The sequence below is a fragment of the Entelurus aequoreus genome, linkage group LG17, assembly GCF_033978785.1.
Source record: "Entelurus aequoreus isolate RoL-2023_Sb linkage group LG17, RoL_Eaeq_v1.1, whole genome shotgun sequence".
In the NCBI taxonomy this organism is placed as follows: Eukaryota; Metazoa; Chordata; class Actinopteri; order Syngnathiformes; family Syngnathidae; genus Entelurus; species Entelurus aequoreus.
The window spans coordinates 27,409,381-27,426,880 of NC_084747.1; the positions used below are offsets into that span (position 1 = coordinate 27,409,381).

The window sequence follows — 17,500 nt, forward strand, 5'->3', positions numbered from 1 at the left end:
TTTTGTGGTTTGTTAAATGTGGCCTATGGTAAGCATGACACTGAATGTTTATAACATTGAACCCACAGAAGAGGTGGCCTTTCCAACCACTGAGGAGGAAGCAATCCCACCCTCCAACAGACGGACACAACTTTAAAAAAAAAAGGATGGATCATCAGGAGATCGTGCAGTGAGACATTCTTCCAAAGGTAAACTATATACATAAACTGTTTTTTTAGTCAAGTTTTATCAGTCTTTGTTTTCTCACAAATAATGCAAGTGCATATGTATGCGTTGTTGTCTGTGGGTTAAATATATTATAGCAAACAAATGTATAACTTAATTTCTTAATCTTCTTTTATTTATTTTATTTTCATACACATATTTTGTACGGTCACTTGCAGGTAAAGCTGCCCAGAAAAGGCGACCCTGGACACAGAAAGAGGTGAAGGCTGTCGAGAAGCACATGAAGCAATTCATCCCTTCTGGTATTGTACCAAGAAAGAGTGACTGTTTAAAATGTTTGAGGGCCGAACCGGAAGCTCTCCAAAACCGGGAATGGCAAGCGTTGAAGTTCTATGTGTACAACCGCATTACGGCCTACAAAAGGAGATTGCAGCTAAAATAGTAGATTAACAAATAATCAGCAAGACTGGTTAAGTAGAACAGTTTTTTTTATGTTCTTTATGTTTAATGTTGTTCAAATAAAAAGTAAAAATGAAAGTTTAAATGAGTTTGTATTTTTTTTCTGTGGTTTAAGGTAAAATAAGATCATTTATTGATCCCACAACAGGGAAATTTGGGTTACTTTGTTTATGTGTTTCAAATACTTGTAAAAGAGAAAATGAATTTTCTTGAAAAGTGAAACATGTTATCCTGGCATTAATAGTACTGTAATTCTGTATGGTATCCATCCTTAGTTAAAACTAATATATTTTTTCCCTTGATCAAAAACTTGGTCCCCATTCCAAATGATAACCAGTATGTGTGTATATATATATACAGTATATATATATATATATATATATATATATACACACATACATATATACATACATATATATATATACACACATACATATATATATATATATATATATATATATACACACATACATATATACATATATATATACATATATATATACACACATACATATATACATATATATATACATATATACATGTATGTATATATACACATATATATATATACGTATATATATATATATATAAATATATATGTATGTATATATATACATACATACATACATGTATGTATGTATGTATGTATGTATGTATATATATATATATATATATATATGTATATATATATGTATGTATATATATATGTATATATATATATATATATATACATACATACATACATACATACATATATATATATATATATATATATATATATATATATATATATATATATATATATATATACATATATATACACATATATATACATATATATATATACTGTATATCAGTTTTTTTTTTATGTATATATATATATACACTACCGTTCAAAAGTTTGGGGTCACACAAACAATTTTGTGGAATAGCCTTCATTTCTAAGAACAAGAATAGACTGTCGAGTTTCAGATGAAAGTTCTCTTTTTCTGGCCATTTTGAGCGTTTAATTGACCCCACAAATGCGATGCTCCAGAAACTCAATCTGCTCAAAGGAAGGTCAGTTTTGTAGCTTCTGTAACGAGCTAAACTGTTTTTCAGATGTGTGAACATGATTGCACAAGGGTTTTCTAATCATCAATTAGCCTTCTGAGCCAATGAGCAAACACATTGTACCATTAGAACACTGGAGTGATAGTTGCTGGAAATGGGCCTCTATACACCTATGTAGATATTGCACCAAAAACCAGACATTTGCAGCTAGAATAGTCATTTACCACATTAGCAATTTATAGAGTGTATTTCTTTAAAGTTAAGACTAGTTTAAAGTTATCTTTATTGAAAAGTACTTCAAAAATAAGGACATTTCAATGTGACCCCAAACTTTTGAACGGTAGTGTATATATAGCCAACATCAGGAAGAAGAAACATGATAAACTTGAGAAGTACCAAGGGTTGAAAGAGCAGCTGGAATGGTCGTGGAAGGTCAAGGCTTCTATTAGTGGGGGTGTTTGGGGCAGTAACCCCCCAAACTGGGAAAGTGGCTCCAACAGATCCCAGGAACAACATCTGAAGCCTCAGTCCAGAACAGCCAAGATACTGTGCAGAACCCTCAAACTCCCAGGCCTCTGGTAGAGGACCCGAGCTTGAGGATGACACAGATACCACCCCTAACTTTTCCCGCTAATTTTAACTTTTTTTTTTTTTTTTTGCCAATTCCGCAGCCATACACTAAAGAGTCATATACTGTAAGTTGGTATGTGACACATGCTAACGTTAGCATTGGACCTTTTTAAAGCAAAGAGTCATAAAACTTCCTATCGCAGTGATGGCCACAGTAGACCGTGGCCCACATGTAAACTGCAGCAGTACATGGATCAATAACTCCCATGTCTCGTTCCAGATATTTGGGAATATGCGTGAAAGAGGACAAACTCTATCCAATATTGGAGGTGAGTGGATGTCGATTATGAAAAAATGTTTGTTGGGGTTTTGTCACATGTTGCCACGTGTTGTCAGTACGTGAACGGGGGCTGCTTGGAGGAGCTGCTGGCCAGCAAGGAAGTTCTCCTGGGCTGGAAGGACAAGGTGGACCTGGCCTGCGACGTCAGCAGAGGAATGATCTACCTGCACTACAAGAATATTTACCACCGAGACCTCAACTCCAAAGTACTTTCTCCAATCCTTCTATCATAGAGAATACTCCGGGTGGGAATCTCTCCCTCCCATATTTTATATTTATTTCTAATATTTTTGATTAGCGCGTTTGAGACCGTTTTGATTGGCTGAAATGTGCAAGGAAGTTGTGGTCATTGGACATTGGTCATCTATGGAGATCGGTTGAATTTGCCAAATTCCTGGAGGCACCAAACAAGAAAATATTTGTATTATTTATTCATACATCTGTTCTCTTAAATGCTATTTTTGTATAATAGCGTGAATGCTCCATAGCATTCACACACATGGTTTTTTACACCAAAATTCATCTATTTATTATTTTTCAACTTATTATTATTCTTCTTCTCCAGATTTTGGCGCGCTCTACCTTCCACATTTTTCACCCGATTCAAACCGTGCCTACTTCAAACTGTTCAGCCTATTTAGTAATCGCAGGCTTTCCCTTGACAAATTCCAAAAATTCCCAAATTTCCCAGAATTTCAGGTTTTCCGGGATTTTTTCCCCATTCAAAATGAATTGGCCATTTTTCAAACTTTCACCATTTCCACATTTTTCAACCTACTCAAACCATTCCACCTTCAACACATTCCACCATTCTGGAAATTCAAACTACGTTTTTTCCAAGTTAAAAAAAATTCCAGGATTTTCCATGATTCCTTGTTTTCCAATGCTCTATTTCCACCCTTTTTTATGGCGACTACTCCTTCCACATTTTTCAACGCATTTCAACCGTTCTACCGTCAAACCATTCCTCTTAATTAGGACAAACTTTGAACTGGAAAAATTCCCGGTTTTCCCAAAATTCCAGGAATACCATCATACCATTTCTCAATTCAACATGTCACTACTTCAACATTTCTCGACCGATTAGAAAAATTCTAACACCAACCTTTTCAACTCATTCTGACAATTCAAGTTTTTTACCATTTTCAAAAAAGTTCCCGCTTTTCCCGAAATCCCCAATTTTTTCTGAAATTCCCATTGAAGTCAATGGGACGTTCTTCAAAGTTACAAAACTTCCAAATTTTTCATCTGATTCAAACTGTTCCAACGTCAAAATATTCAGCTTGCTTGGGAATTGTGTGCTCTACTTCAACAATTCTAAAAAAAATTCCCAGATTTCCCATAATTCCTTTTTTTTTTTTTTTGCATTTCCCCCATTCAAAATGAATTGGCCATTTTTCAAACTTCCACAATTCCCACATTCTTCAAACCATTCCACCTTTAACACATTCCACCCTTCTGGACATTCAAACTACCATTTTTCCAAGTTAAAAAAAAATTCCAGATTTTTCCGAAATTCCCTAATACCATTTACTACTTCAACATTCCTTGCCGATTTAAACAATTCCAACACCAACCAATTCAGCTTATTTCGGACATTCATGCTCCTAATCTTTTTTTTAAAAATCCCACTTTTCCCCAAATTCCCTAATTTCCAGAAAGTTCCCATTTAAATGAATGGGACATTTTTCCAAGTTGCACAATTCTCACATTTTTCAACCTATTCAAAGCATTCCAACATCAACACATTCCACTCATCCTGGACATTCAAACTAACACTTTCCCAAGTTCCAAACCAAATTCCGGTTTTCTTAGAAATTCAAACTCTTCAACATTCAAACCATTCCAACTTTCAAACCATTTCAGCGTTTAAACAATGTCAACATTTAAACCATTTTTACATTCATCCTACAAATCCATTAGCATTTCAGTTCAGCGTCAGCTTTTCAACATTCAAACCATTCCAACATTCATACTATTCTTTCATTCATACTACATTCTGTCAGCATTTCAGCATCGGAACATTCACACGCAATTCCTTCAGGAATTGCCTCATCTAGTTCTTCAGATGCATTCATGAGTTCTGACTAAATGACAGCAACAACTTTGAGTCATGTTGTGCCATAACAGTTTTGAATATGCGCTCATTTGATGAGATCAACATGACTGCAGCGTCAATGAAGCACGGATCATTTGTGTTCCTGCTTCAACGTGAATTGTCCTCATTCATTGATCCTGCAAACATTTGTTAAGTTACTCAAGTATGGAAGTATTATTGTCGCAAAATGATTGGCAAACGTCTACCTCAGTCCGTGCGTGTATAATCCAATTTACGTATACTAATTTGTGTGTCTGTATGTCAGTCCGAGTGTGTATTCAGATCCGCATGCGTGTGGTTTAAATCTGTGTGCATGCGTTTTAGTTTTAAGGTCCGCCTACGTGTGTTTTAGATGCGCACGGTCAAAAGTTTACATACACTTGTAAAGAACATAATGTCATGGCTGTTTTGAGTTTCCAATAATTTCTACAACTCATTTTTTTGTGGTAGAGTGATTGGAGCACGTACTTGTTGGTCACAAAAACATTCATGAAGTTTGGTTCTTTTATGAATTTATTATCTTTTTTCGATCCGCGTACGTGTTTTCGATCTGCGTACGTGTGTTTTTGCTCAAGTCCTACACGGCAGAAATGTTGCAAAAGTCACGTGTAATCAGACAGCCAATTGAGGGTTGTTGTAGATTAACGACTGACGGACCACTTAATACAGACAGACAGACCACGTACGCGGATCTAAAACACGTACGCAGATCGTAAAACACACGTACGCGGATTGTAAAATATGTACGTGTGTTTTAAATTTGCGTACGTGTGTTTAAGATCCGCGTACATGTGTTTTTGATCCGCGTACATGTGTTTTCGATCCGCGTACGTGTGTTTTATATCCGCGTACGTGTGTTTAAGATCTGCGTACGTGTGTTTTAGATATGCATACATGTTTTTGATCCGCGTACGTGTGTTTTAAGATCCGCGTACGTGTGTTTTACGATCCACGTACTTGTGTTTGACGATCCGCGTACATGTTTTACAATGTGCGTACGTGTGTTTTACAATCCGCGTACACGTGTTTTACCATCCGCGTATGCGTGTTTTACGATCTGCGTACGTGTGTTTTACGATCCGCGTACGTGCGTTTTAGATCCGCGTATGTGTGTTTTATATCCGTGTACGTGTGTTTAAGATCTGCGTACGTGTGTTTAAGATCTGCGTTCGTGTGTTTTAGATATGCATACGTGTTTTTGATCCGCGTACGTGTGTTTTATATCCGCGTACGTGTGTTTTAGATCCGCGTACGTGTGTTTTAGATCCGCGTACGTGTGTTTTAGATCCGCGTACGTGTGTTTTAGATCCGCGTACGTGTGTTTAAGATCTGCGTACGTGTGTTTTAGATATGCATACGTGTTTTTGATCCGCGTACGTGTGTTTTAAGATCCGCGTACGTGTGTTTTACGATCCACGTACTTGTGTTTGACGATCCGCGTACGTGTTTTACAATGTGCGTATGTGTGTTTTATATCCGCGTACGTGTGTTTAAGATCTGCGTACGTGTGTTTAAGATCTGCGTACGTGTGTTTAAGATCTGCGTTCGTGTGTTTTAGATATGCATACGTGTTTTTGATCCGCGTACGTGTGTTTTAGATCCGCGTACGTGTGTTTTAGATCCGCGTACTTGTGTTTTAGATCCGCGTACGTGTGTTTAAGATCTGCGTACGTGTGTTTTAGATATGCATACGTGTTTTTGATCCGCGTACGTGTGTTTTAAGATCCGCGTACGTGTGTTTTACGATCCACGTACTTGTGTTTGACGATCCGCGTACGTGTTTTACAATGTGCGTACGTGTGTTTTACGATCCGCGTACACGTGTTTTACTATCCGCGTACGCGTGTTTTACGATCTGCGTATGTGTGTTTTACGATCCGCGTACGTGCGTTTTAGATCCGCGTTCGTGCGTTTAAGATCCGTGTACGTGTGTTTAAGATCCGCGTACGTGTGTTTAAGATCCGCGTTCGTGTGTTTTCGATTCACGTTCGTATGTTTTCACTCAAGTCCTACACGGCAGAAATGTTGCAAAAGTCACGTGTAATCAGACAGCCAATTGAGGGTTGTTGTAGATTAACGACAGACGGACCACTTAATACAGACAGACAGACCACGTACGCGGATCTAAAACACGTACGCAGATCGTAAAACACGTACGCGGATTGTAAAATACGTACGTGTGTTTTAAATTTGCGTACGTGTGTTTAAGATCCGCGTACATGTGTTTTTGATCTGCGTATGTGTGTTTAAGATCTGCGTACGTGTGTTTTAGATATGCATACGTGTTTTTGATCCGCGTACGTGTGTTTTAAGATCCGCGTACGTGTGTTTAAGATCTGCGTACGTGTGTTTTAGATATGCATACGTGTTTTTGATCCGCGTACGTGTGTTTTAAGATCCGCGTACGTGTGTTTAAGATCTGCGTACGTGTGTTTTAGATATGCATACGTGTTTTTGATCCGCGTACGTGTGTTTTAAGATCCGCGTACGTGTGTTTGACGATCCGCGTACGTGTTTTACAATGTGCGTACACGTGTTTTACGATCCGCGCACACGTGTTTTACCATCCGCGTACGCGTGTTTTACCATCCGCGTACGCGTATTTTACGATCCGCGTACGTGCGTTTTAGATCCGCGTACGTGTGTTTTATATCCGCGTACGTGTGTTTAAGATCTGCGTACGTGTGTTTAAGATCTGCGTTCGTGTGTTTTAGATATGCATACGTGTTTTTGATCCGCGTACGTGTGTTTTAGGTACGTGTGTTTAAGATCTGCGTACGTGTGTTTTAGATATGCATACGTGTTTTTGATCCGCGTACGTGTGTTTTACGATCCGCGTACTTGTGTTTGACGATCCGCGTACGTGTTTTACAATGTGCGTACGTGTGTTTTACGATCCGCGTAGACGTGTTTTACCATCCGCGTACGCGTGTTTTACCATCCGCGTACGCGTGTTTTACCATCCGCGTACGCGTGTTTTACGATCCGCGTATGTGTGTTTTAAGATCCGCGTACGTGTGTTTTACGATCCACGTACTTGTGTTTAACGATCCGCGTACGTGTTTTACAATGTGCGTACACGTGTTTTACGATCCGCGCACACGTGTTTTACCATCCGCGTACGCGTGTTTTACCATCCGCGTACGCGTATTTTACGATCCGCGTACGTGCGTTTTAGATCCGCGTACGTGTGTTTTATATCCGCGTACGTGTGTTTAAGATCCGCGTACGTGTGTTTAAGATCTGCGTACGTGTGTTTAAGATCTGCGTTCGTGTGTTTTAGATATGCATACGTGTTTTTGATCCGCGTACGTGTGTTTTACGATCCGCGTACTTGTGTTTGACGATCCGCGTACGTGTTTTACAATGTGCGTACGTGTGTTTTACGATCCGCGTAGACGTGTTTTACCATCCGCGTACGCGTGTTTTACCATCCGCGTACGCGTGTTTTACCATCCGCGTACGCGTGTTTTACCATCCGCGTATGTGTGTTTTACCATCCGCGTTCGTGCGTTTTAGATCCGCGTTCGTTCGTTTAAGATCCGCGTTCGTGCGTTTTAGATCCGCGTTCGTGCGTTTTAGATCCGCGTTCGTGCGTTTAAGATCCGTGTTCGTGTGTTTAAGATCCGCGTACGTGTGTTTTCGATCCACGTTCGTGTGTTTTCACTCAAGTCCTACACGGCAGAAATGTTGCAAAAGTCACGTGTAAGTAGACAGCCAAATGAGGGTTGTTTTAGATTAACGACAGACGGACCACTTAATACAGACAGACCACGTACGCGGATCTAAAACACACGTACGCATTTCTTAAACACATGTACGTGGATCGTAAAACACATGTACGCAGATCTTAAACACATGTACGCGGATCGAAAACACACATACGCGGGTCTGTCTGTCTGTATTAAGTGGTCCGTCTGTCATTAATCTAAAACAACCCTCAATTGGCTAAATTACACGTCCCTTTTGCAACATTTCTGCCGTGTAGGACTTGAGCGAGCGCATCCACCTTTGTGAGCGTGTCATACAACCTGCGTGTGCGTGTCTGAAGTGTGCCTACATTCAACCAACCATGGGCAACACCGCGCATTTGAAACCAAAAACCATGTGTTGTTTCTGACTGCTTTAAATTGCGTGGTGTCTTCCATGGTTGGTTAAATGTAGGCAAATGGATGGATGGATAGAAGTAGTGTTTACAGTGTCTAACACTGCCCTCTGCTGGTGGACATGATCATCACACGTTGCATATAAAAGTAGTGTTTACAGTGTCTAACACTGCCCTCTGCTGGTGGACATGATCATCACACTTTGACAGGTGTCGGTCTGTGTGTTTGGTTGCGCTGCAGAATTGTCTGATCCGTGTGACGTGTCGCGGCCGCGAGGCCTTGGTGACAGACTTCGGTCTGGCCAGAGAGGTGGTGGAGCTGCCAGTTAAAGACGCCGCCGCTGCCGGCAGGAAGCTGTCATTGGTGGGATCTGCTTTTTGGATGGCGCCCGAGATGCTCCGAGGGGAGCCGTACGACCGCAAGGTAACTCAGTCGGGACCCCACTTACGTTACATGAATCCCATTTAGTTTTCAACACACAGAGCGCAAGCGCGGTGATGGCCTAAAAAACATTTTAAAAAAATAGGTACTTGAAACATTTTAAGCGATTTCAGAATTTTTTTCCCAGCACCTCTAATGTTACATGTCCAGGCTTTATACTCCATCCGCTAATACTGCTAACACGTTTTCTGTCTGTTGTACGCTAATATTGCCAACACATTTGCCGTCCACCATATACTAATATTGCTAACATGTTTTCTGTCTATTGTACGCTAATATTAGTTTTCTGTCAGTGGTACGCTAGTGTTGCTAACATGTTTTCCGTCCGTCGTACGCTAAAAATTACCAACACATTATCCGTCCGTCATACGCTACTATTGCTAACGTGTTTTTCCGTCTGCTGTACGCTACTGTTGCCTACACGTTTTTTGTCCGTTGTACGCTTATATTGTCAACACATTTCCAATCCGTCGTATACTAATATTGCTAATATATTTACTGCATGTCGTACGCTATTATTGTTAACAGGTTTTTTGTCTGTGGTACACTAATATTGCCAAGACATTTTCCGTCCACTGTTTGCTAATATTGCCAACACTTTTCTCGCCCATCGTAGACTAAAATTGCAAACATGTTTTTCGTCTGTCGTACGCTAATATTACCAATACATTTTCCGTCCACTGTATGCTAATATTGCCAACACTTTTCTCGCCCATCGTATACTAAAATTGCAAACATGTTTTTCGCCTGTCGTACGCTAATATTGCCAATACATTTTTCGTCCGTTGTATGCTAATATTGCCAACACATTTCCCGTACATCGTATAGTCATATTGCTAACATGTTTTCCGTCTGCAGTACGCTCCCATTGCCAACCCCTTTTCCATCCATCGTATGCTAAAATTACCAACACATTTTCCGTCCATCATACGCTACTATTGCCAACATGTTTTTGTCCGTCGTTTGCGAATATTGTCAACACTTTTCCCGTCCATCGTATACTAATATTGTGAACATGTTTTTCGTCCGTCGTACACCAACATTACCAACACGTTTTCTGTCCGTCATACACTATTATTGCTAACATATTTTTTGTCTGTCGTACGCTAATATTGTTAACACATTTCCCGTCCATTGTATACTAATATTGCAAAGATGTTTTTGTCTGTCGTACGCTAATATTCTTAACACATTTCACGTCCGTTGTATGCTAATATTGCTAACACATTTCCCGTCCATCGTATACTAATATCGCAAACAGGTTTTTTGTCTGCTGTACGCTAATATTGCCAAGACATTTTCCATCCAGCGTATACTAATATTGCAAACATGTTTGTCTGTCGTACGCAAATATTTCCAAGACATTTTCCGTCCGTTGTATGCTAATCTTGCCAACACATTTCCCGTCCATCGTATACTCGTATTGCTAACATGTTTTCTGTCTGTCATACGCAAATATTGCGAACATGTTTTCCGTCTGCAGTGCGCTACTATTGCCAACACGTTTTCCATCCATCGTACGCTAAAATTAGCAACACATTTTCCGGCCATCATACACTACTATTGCCAACACATTTCCCCTCCATCGTATGCTAATATTGCTAACATGTTTTCTGTCTGCAATATGCTAATATTGCCAAAACATTTTCCGTCCATCGTACGCTAAAATTACCAATACATTCTCCGTCCATCATATACTAATATTGCTAACACTTTTTTGTCCGTCGTACACCAACATTACCAACACGTTTTCCATCCGTCATACACTATTATTGCTAACATATTTTTTGTCTGTCGTACGCTAATATTGTTTACACATTTCCCATCCATTGTATGCTAATATTACAAACATGTTTATTGTCTGTCGTAAGCGAATATTGCCAAGACATTTTCCGTCCATTGTACACTAAAATTAGCAACACATTTCCCCTCCATCGTATGCTAATATTGCGAACACGTTTTCTGTCCATCGTACGCTAAAATTAGCAACACATTTTCCGGTCGTCATACGCTACTATTGTCAACATTTTTTTGTCCGTCGTTTGCGAATATTGTCAACACGTTTCCCGTCCATCGCATACTAATATTGTGAACATGTTTTTCGTCCGTCGTACACCAACATTACCAACACGTTTTCCGTCCGTCATACACTATTATTGCTAACATATTTTTTGTCTGTCGTACGCTAATATTGTTAACACATTTCCCGTCCGTTGTATGCTAATATTGCCAACACATTTCCTGTCCATTGTTTACTAATATCGCAAACATGTTTTTCGTCCATCGTACACCAACATTACCAACACGTTTTCCGTGCGTCATACATTGTATTGTTAACATATTTTCTGTCAGTTGTACGCTAATATAACCAATACATTTTCCGTCTGTTGTATTAACACATTTCGCGTCTATCGTATACTAGTATTGCAAACATGTTTATTGTCTGTCGTACGCGAATATTGCCAAGACATTTTCCGTCCGTTGTATGCTAATATAGCCAAGACATTTTCCGTCTGTTGTATTAACACATTTCTCGTCTATCGTATACTAATATCGCAAACATTTTTTCCGTCTGTCGTACGCTAAAATTACCAACACATTTTCCGTCCATCAGTCGCTACTATGCCAACATGTTTTTGTCCGTCATTTGCGAATAACTTTTCCCGTCCATCGTATACTAATATTGCTAACATGTTTCCTGTCTGCAATCTGTCTGTCGTACGCTAAAATTAGCAACACATTTTCAGGCCATCGTACGCTACTACTGTCAACACATTTCTCGTCCGTCGTTCGCCGACATTACCAACACATTTTTCGTTCGTCATACACTATTATTGCTAACATTTTTGTTGTCTGTCGTACTATAATATTGTTAACACTGTATGCTAATATTGCCAACACATTTCCTGTTCATTGAATACAAATATCACAAACATATTTTTGTCTGTCGTACGCTAATATTGCTGAAACATTTCCCGTCCGTTGTATGCTAATATTGCCAACACATCTCCTGTCCATCGTATATTAATATCGCAAACATGTTTTCTGTCTGTCGCACGCTATTATTGCTAACATTTTTATTGTCTGTTGTACGCTACTATGACCAACACATTTTATGTCCGTCATATGCTACAATTGTTACTACTTCTAACATGTGTTTTATTTGTTTGTGTGTCAGGTGGATGTTTTCTCTTTTGGAATTGTGTTGTGTGAAATTCTGGCCAGAATTCCTGCTGATCCAGAGATACTCCCCAGAACTAAGGTACAATTATTATTACTGCAGTATTTATAATAATACTGTTGATTATAAACAGCTGTCATGTATAACATAGTACAGTAATGGTACACAAACACGATACTACTGAATATATTGTCAATCTACAGTACTTTGTATGCTAGCAAGAGCACAGCTAATAGTACAAATAATCTGCACAAATAGGCAAATCTGGTCTGCAACAACACTTTGATTATTATTTTGGAACAGCACAATTGTTTTGTATTTGATCTGGTTGGAAAAGATGTCCTTCAAGAGGTGGATGTAGTCGATAACTGATGTTATCAATATTTCAGGATTATGGGCTGGACGAGGATGCATTCAAGGAGATGGTGAGCGACTGTCCTCAGCGTCTTTTACAACTGGCAGCCAGCTGCTGTATGGTAATGCATACTTTTTTTATAATGCATTCACGATGGACGGGAAATGTGTTGGCAATATTAGCATACAACGGACGGGAAATGTGTTCAGAATATTAGCATACGACAGACAAAAAATATGTTAGCAATCATAGTGTATGACGGACGGAAAACGTGTTGGTAATGTTGGTGTACGACGGATGAAAAACATGTTCACAATATTAGTACATGATGGACGGGAAATGTGTTGACAATATTCGGAAACGACGGACAAAAACATGTTGGCAATAGTAGCGTATGATGGAAGGAAAATGTGTTGGTAATTTTAGCATACGGCAGACAGAAAACATGTTTGCGATATTAGTAAAGGATGGACGGGAAATGTGTTAAGAATATTAGCGTAAATTGGACAGAAAATGTCTTGGCAATTTTAGCGTACAACAGACAATTAACATCTTTGCAATATTAACATACAACGTACGGAAATGTGTTAACAATATTAGCGTACGACAGACAAAAAATATGTTAACATTAATATTATACGATGGACGGGAAAAGTGTTTACAATATTTGCAAACGGCGGACAAAAACATGTTTGCAATAGTAGCGTATGATGATCGGAAAATGTGTTGGTAATTTTAGCGTACGACACACGGAAAACATGTTTGCGATATAAACAATGGACAGGAAATGTGTTGGCAATATTAGCATACATTGGACGGGAAATGTGTTAAGAATATTAGCGTACGACAGATAAAAACTATGTTAGCAATAATAGTGTATGACGGACGGAAAACGTGTTGGTAATGTTGGTGTACGACGGACTAAAAACATGTTCACAATATTAGTATACGATGGACGGGAAAAGTGTTGACAATATTCGCAAACGACGGACAAAAACATGTTGGTAATAGTAGCGTATGATGGACGGAAAATGTCTTGGCAATATTCGCGTACGACAGACAATAAATATGTATACAATATTAGTATACAATGGACGGAAAATGTCTTGACAATATTAGCGTACAACAGTCAATAAACATCTTTGCAATATTAGCATACGATGGACGAGAAATGTGTTAAGAATATTAGTGTACGACAGACAAAAACATGCTTGCAACATTAATATACAACGGACGGGAAATGTGTTAACAATATTAGCGTACGACAGACAAAACATGTTTGCGATATTAGTAAACAATGGACAGGAAATGTGTTGGCAATATTAGCATACATTGGACGGGAAATGTGTTAAGAATATTAGCGTACGACAGACAAAAACTATGTTAGCAATAATAGTGTATGACGGACGGAAAACGTGTTGGTAATGTTGGTGTACGACGGACTAAAAACATGTTCACAATATTAGTATACGATGGACGGAAAATGTCTTGGCAATATTCGCGTACTACAGACAATAAATATGTATACAATATTAGTATACAATGGACGGAAAATGTCTTGACAATATTAGCGTACAACAGTCAATAAACATCTTTGCAATATTAGCATACGATGGACGAGAAATGTGTTAAGAATATTAGTGTACGACAGACAAAAACATGCTTGCAACATTAATATACAACGGACGGGAAATGTGTTAACAATATTAGCGTACGACAGACAAAAAATATGTTAGCATTAATATTATACGATGGACGGGAAAAGTGTTGACAATATTTTCAAACGATGGACAAAAACACATTGGCAATAGCAGCGTACGATGGACGGAAAATGTTTTGGTAATTTTAGCGTACGACAGACAAAACATGTTTGCAATATTAGTATACGATGGACGGGAAATGTGTTAACAATATTAGTGTACAACAGACAAAAAATATGTTAGCAATAATAGTGTACGACGGACGGAAAACATGTTCACAATATTAGTATGCGATGGACGGGAAAAGTGTTGACAATATTTGCAAACGACGGACAAAAACATGTTGGCAATAGTAGCGTATGATGGACGGAAAATGTGTTGATAATTTTAGCATACGGCAGACGGAAAACATGTTTGCAATATTATTATACAACGGACGGGAACTGTGTTAACAATATTAGCGTACGACAGACAAAAAATATGCTAGCATTAATAGTATATGATGGATGGGAAAAGTGTTGACAATATTTGCAAACGACAAACAAAAACATGTTGGCAATAGTAGCGTATGATGGACGGAAAATGTGTTGGTAATTTTAGCGTACAACGGACGGAAAATGTCTTGGCAATATTCGCGTACGATAGACAATAAACATGTTTGCAATATTAGCATACGATGGACGGGAAATGTCTTGGGAATATTAGCGTACAACAGACAAAAAGTATGTTAACATTAATATTATACGATGGATGGGAAAAGTGTTGACAATATTTGCAAACGACGGACAGAAACACGTTGGCAACAGTAGCGTACGATGGACGGAAAATGTGTTAGTAATTTTAGCGTACGACAGACAAAAACATGTTTGCAATATTAGCATACGATGGACGGAAAATGTGTTAACAATATTAGTGTACAACAGACAAAAAATGTTAGCGATAATGAAGTGTGACGGACGAAAACCATGTTCACAATATTAGTATACGATGGACAGGAAAAGTGTTGACAATATTCGCAAACGACTGACAAAAACATGTTGGCAATGGTAACGTATGATGGACGGAAAATGTGTTGGTAATTTTAGCGTACGACACACGGAAAACATGTTTGCGATATTAGTATACAACGGACGGGAATTGTGTTAACATTATTAGCGTACGACAGACAAAAAATATGTTAGCATTAATATTATACGATGGACGGGAAAAGTGTTGACAATATTTGCAAACGATGGACAAAAACACATTGGCAATAGTAGCGTACGATGAACGGAAAATGTTTTGGTAATTTTAGCGTACGACAGACAAAACATGTTTGCAATATTAGTATACGATGGACGGGAAATGTGTTAACAATATTAGTGTACAACAGACAAAAAATATGTTAGCAATAATAGTGTACGACGGACGGAAAACATGTTCACAATATTAGTATGCGATGGACTGGAAAAGTGTTCACAATATTAGTATACGATGGACGGGAAAAGTGTTGACAATATTTGCAAACGACGGACAAAAACATGTTGGCAATAGTAGCGTATGATGGACGGAAAATGTGTTGGTAATTTTGGCGTACGACAGACGGAAAACATGTTAGCAATAATAGCGTACAACGGACAGAAAACATGTTCACAATATTAGTATACGATGGACGGGAAAAGTGTTGACAATATTCGCAAACAACGGACAAAAACATGTTGGCAATAGTAGCGTATGATGGACGGAAAATGCGTTGGTAATTTTAGCGTACGACAGACAAAAACATGTTTGCAATAGTAGCGTATGATGGACGGAAAATTTGTTGGTAATTTTAGCATACGACAGACAAAAACATGTTGGCAATAGTAGCGTATGATGGACGGAAAATGTGTTGGTAATTTTAGCGTTTACGACAGACAAAAACATGTTGGCAATAGTAGCGTATGATGGATGGAAAATGTGTTGGTAATTTTAGCGTTTACGACAGACAAAAACATGTTTGCAAATGTGTTAACAATATTAGCATACGACAGACAAAAAATATGTTAGCAATAATTGTGTATGACGGACGGAAAACATGTTCACAATATTAGTATACGATGGACGGGAACTATGTTGGCAATATTAGTATACAACGGACAGAAAATATCTTGACAATATTCGGGTATGACAGACGGAAAACATGTTTACAATATTATTATACAACAGACGGAAAATGTCTTGGCAATATTAGCGTACAACAGACAATAAACATCTTTGCAATATTAGTACACGATGGACGGGAAATTAGTTGACAATATTTGCAAACGACAGACAAAAACATGTTGGCAATAGTAGCGTATGATGGACGGAAAATGTGTTGCTAATTTTAGCGTACGGCAGACGGAAAACATGTTTGCGATATTAGTATACGATGGACGAGAAATGTGTTGGCAATATTAGCGTACAACGGACGGAAAATGTCTTGGCAATATTTGCATACGACAGACAATAAACATCTTTGCAATATTAGTAAACATCCATCCATCCATTTTCTACCGCTTGTCAACAATGGACGGAAAATGTCTTGGCAATATTAGCGTACAACAGACAATAAACATCTTTGCAATATTAGCATACGATGGACGGGAATTGTGTTAACAAAATTAGCGTACGACAGACAAAATTTTTTAGCAATACAAGTATATGACGGACGGAAAGTGTGTTGGTAATGTTGGAGTACGACGGACGAAAAACATGTTCGCAATATTAGTATACGATGGACGGGAAAAGTGTTGACAATATTTGCAAACGACCGACAAAAACATGTTGGCAATAGTAGCGTATGATGGACGGAAAATGTGTTGATAATTTTAGCATACGGCAGACGGAAAACATGTTTGCAATATTATTATACAACGGACGGGAACTGTGTTAACAATGTTAGCGTACGACAGACAAAAAATATGCTAGCATTAATAGTATATGATGGATGGGAAAAGTGTTGACAATATTTGCAAACGACAAACAAAAACATGTTGGCAATAGTCGCGTATGATGGACGGAAAATGTCT

General features: G+C 38.4%; 1 protein-coding gene and 1 long non-coding RNA gene across 4 annotated transcripts in view; both read left to right on the forward strand.

Moving 5' to 3' along the window:
* Positions 1-601, forward strand: part of LOC133631971 (uncharacterized) — an 811-nt gene extending 210 nt beyond the window's left edge. Inside the window, exons 2-3 of the long non-coding RNA XR_009821633.1 lie at positions 69-188; positions 384-601. This is a non-coding gene — a long non-coding RNA (uncharacterized LOC133631971). The remainder of the gene's footprint in view (positions 1-68; positions 189-383) is intronic.
* Positions 1-17,500, forward strand: part of zgc:162952 (PKc_LIMK_like_unk domain-containing protein) — an 80,846-nt gene that overhangs the window by 61,322 nt on the left and 2,024 nt on the right. For 2 of the 3 annotated variants that reach the window (XM_062024189.1, XM_062024188.1), the window contains exons 4-8: positions 2,528-2,576; positions 2,644-2,793; positions 9,032-9,214; positions 12,411-12,494; positions 12,803-12,889. In XM_062024189.1, coding sequence (XP_061880173.1) covers positions 2,528-2,576; positions 2,644-2,793; positions 9,032-9,214; positions 12,411-12,494; positions 12,803-12,889 — 553 coding nt within the window. The remainder of the gene's footprint in view (positions 1-2,527; positions 2,577-2,643; positions 2,794-9,031; positions 9,215-12,410; positions 12,495-12,802; positions 12,890-17,500) is intronic. The other variant, XM_062024190.1, reaches the window with a different exon arrangement.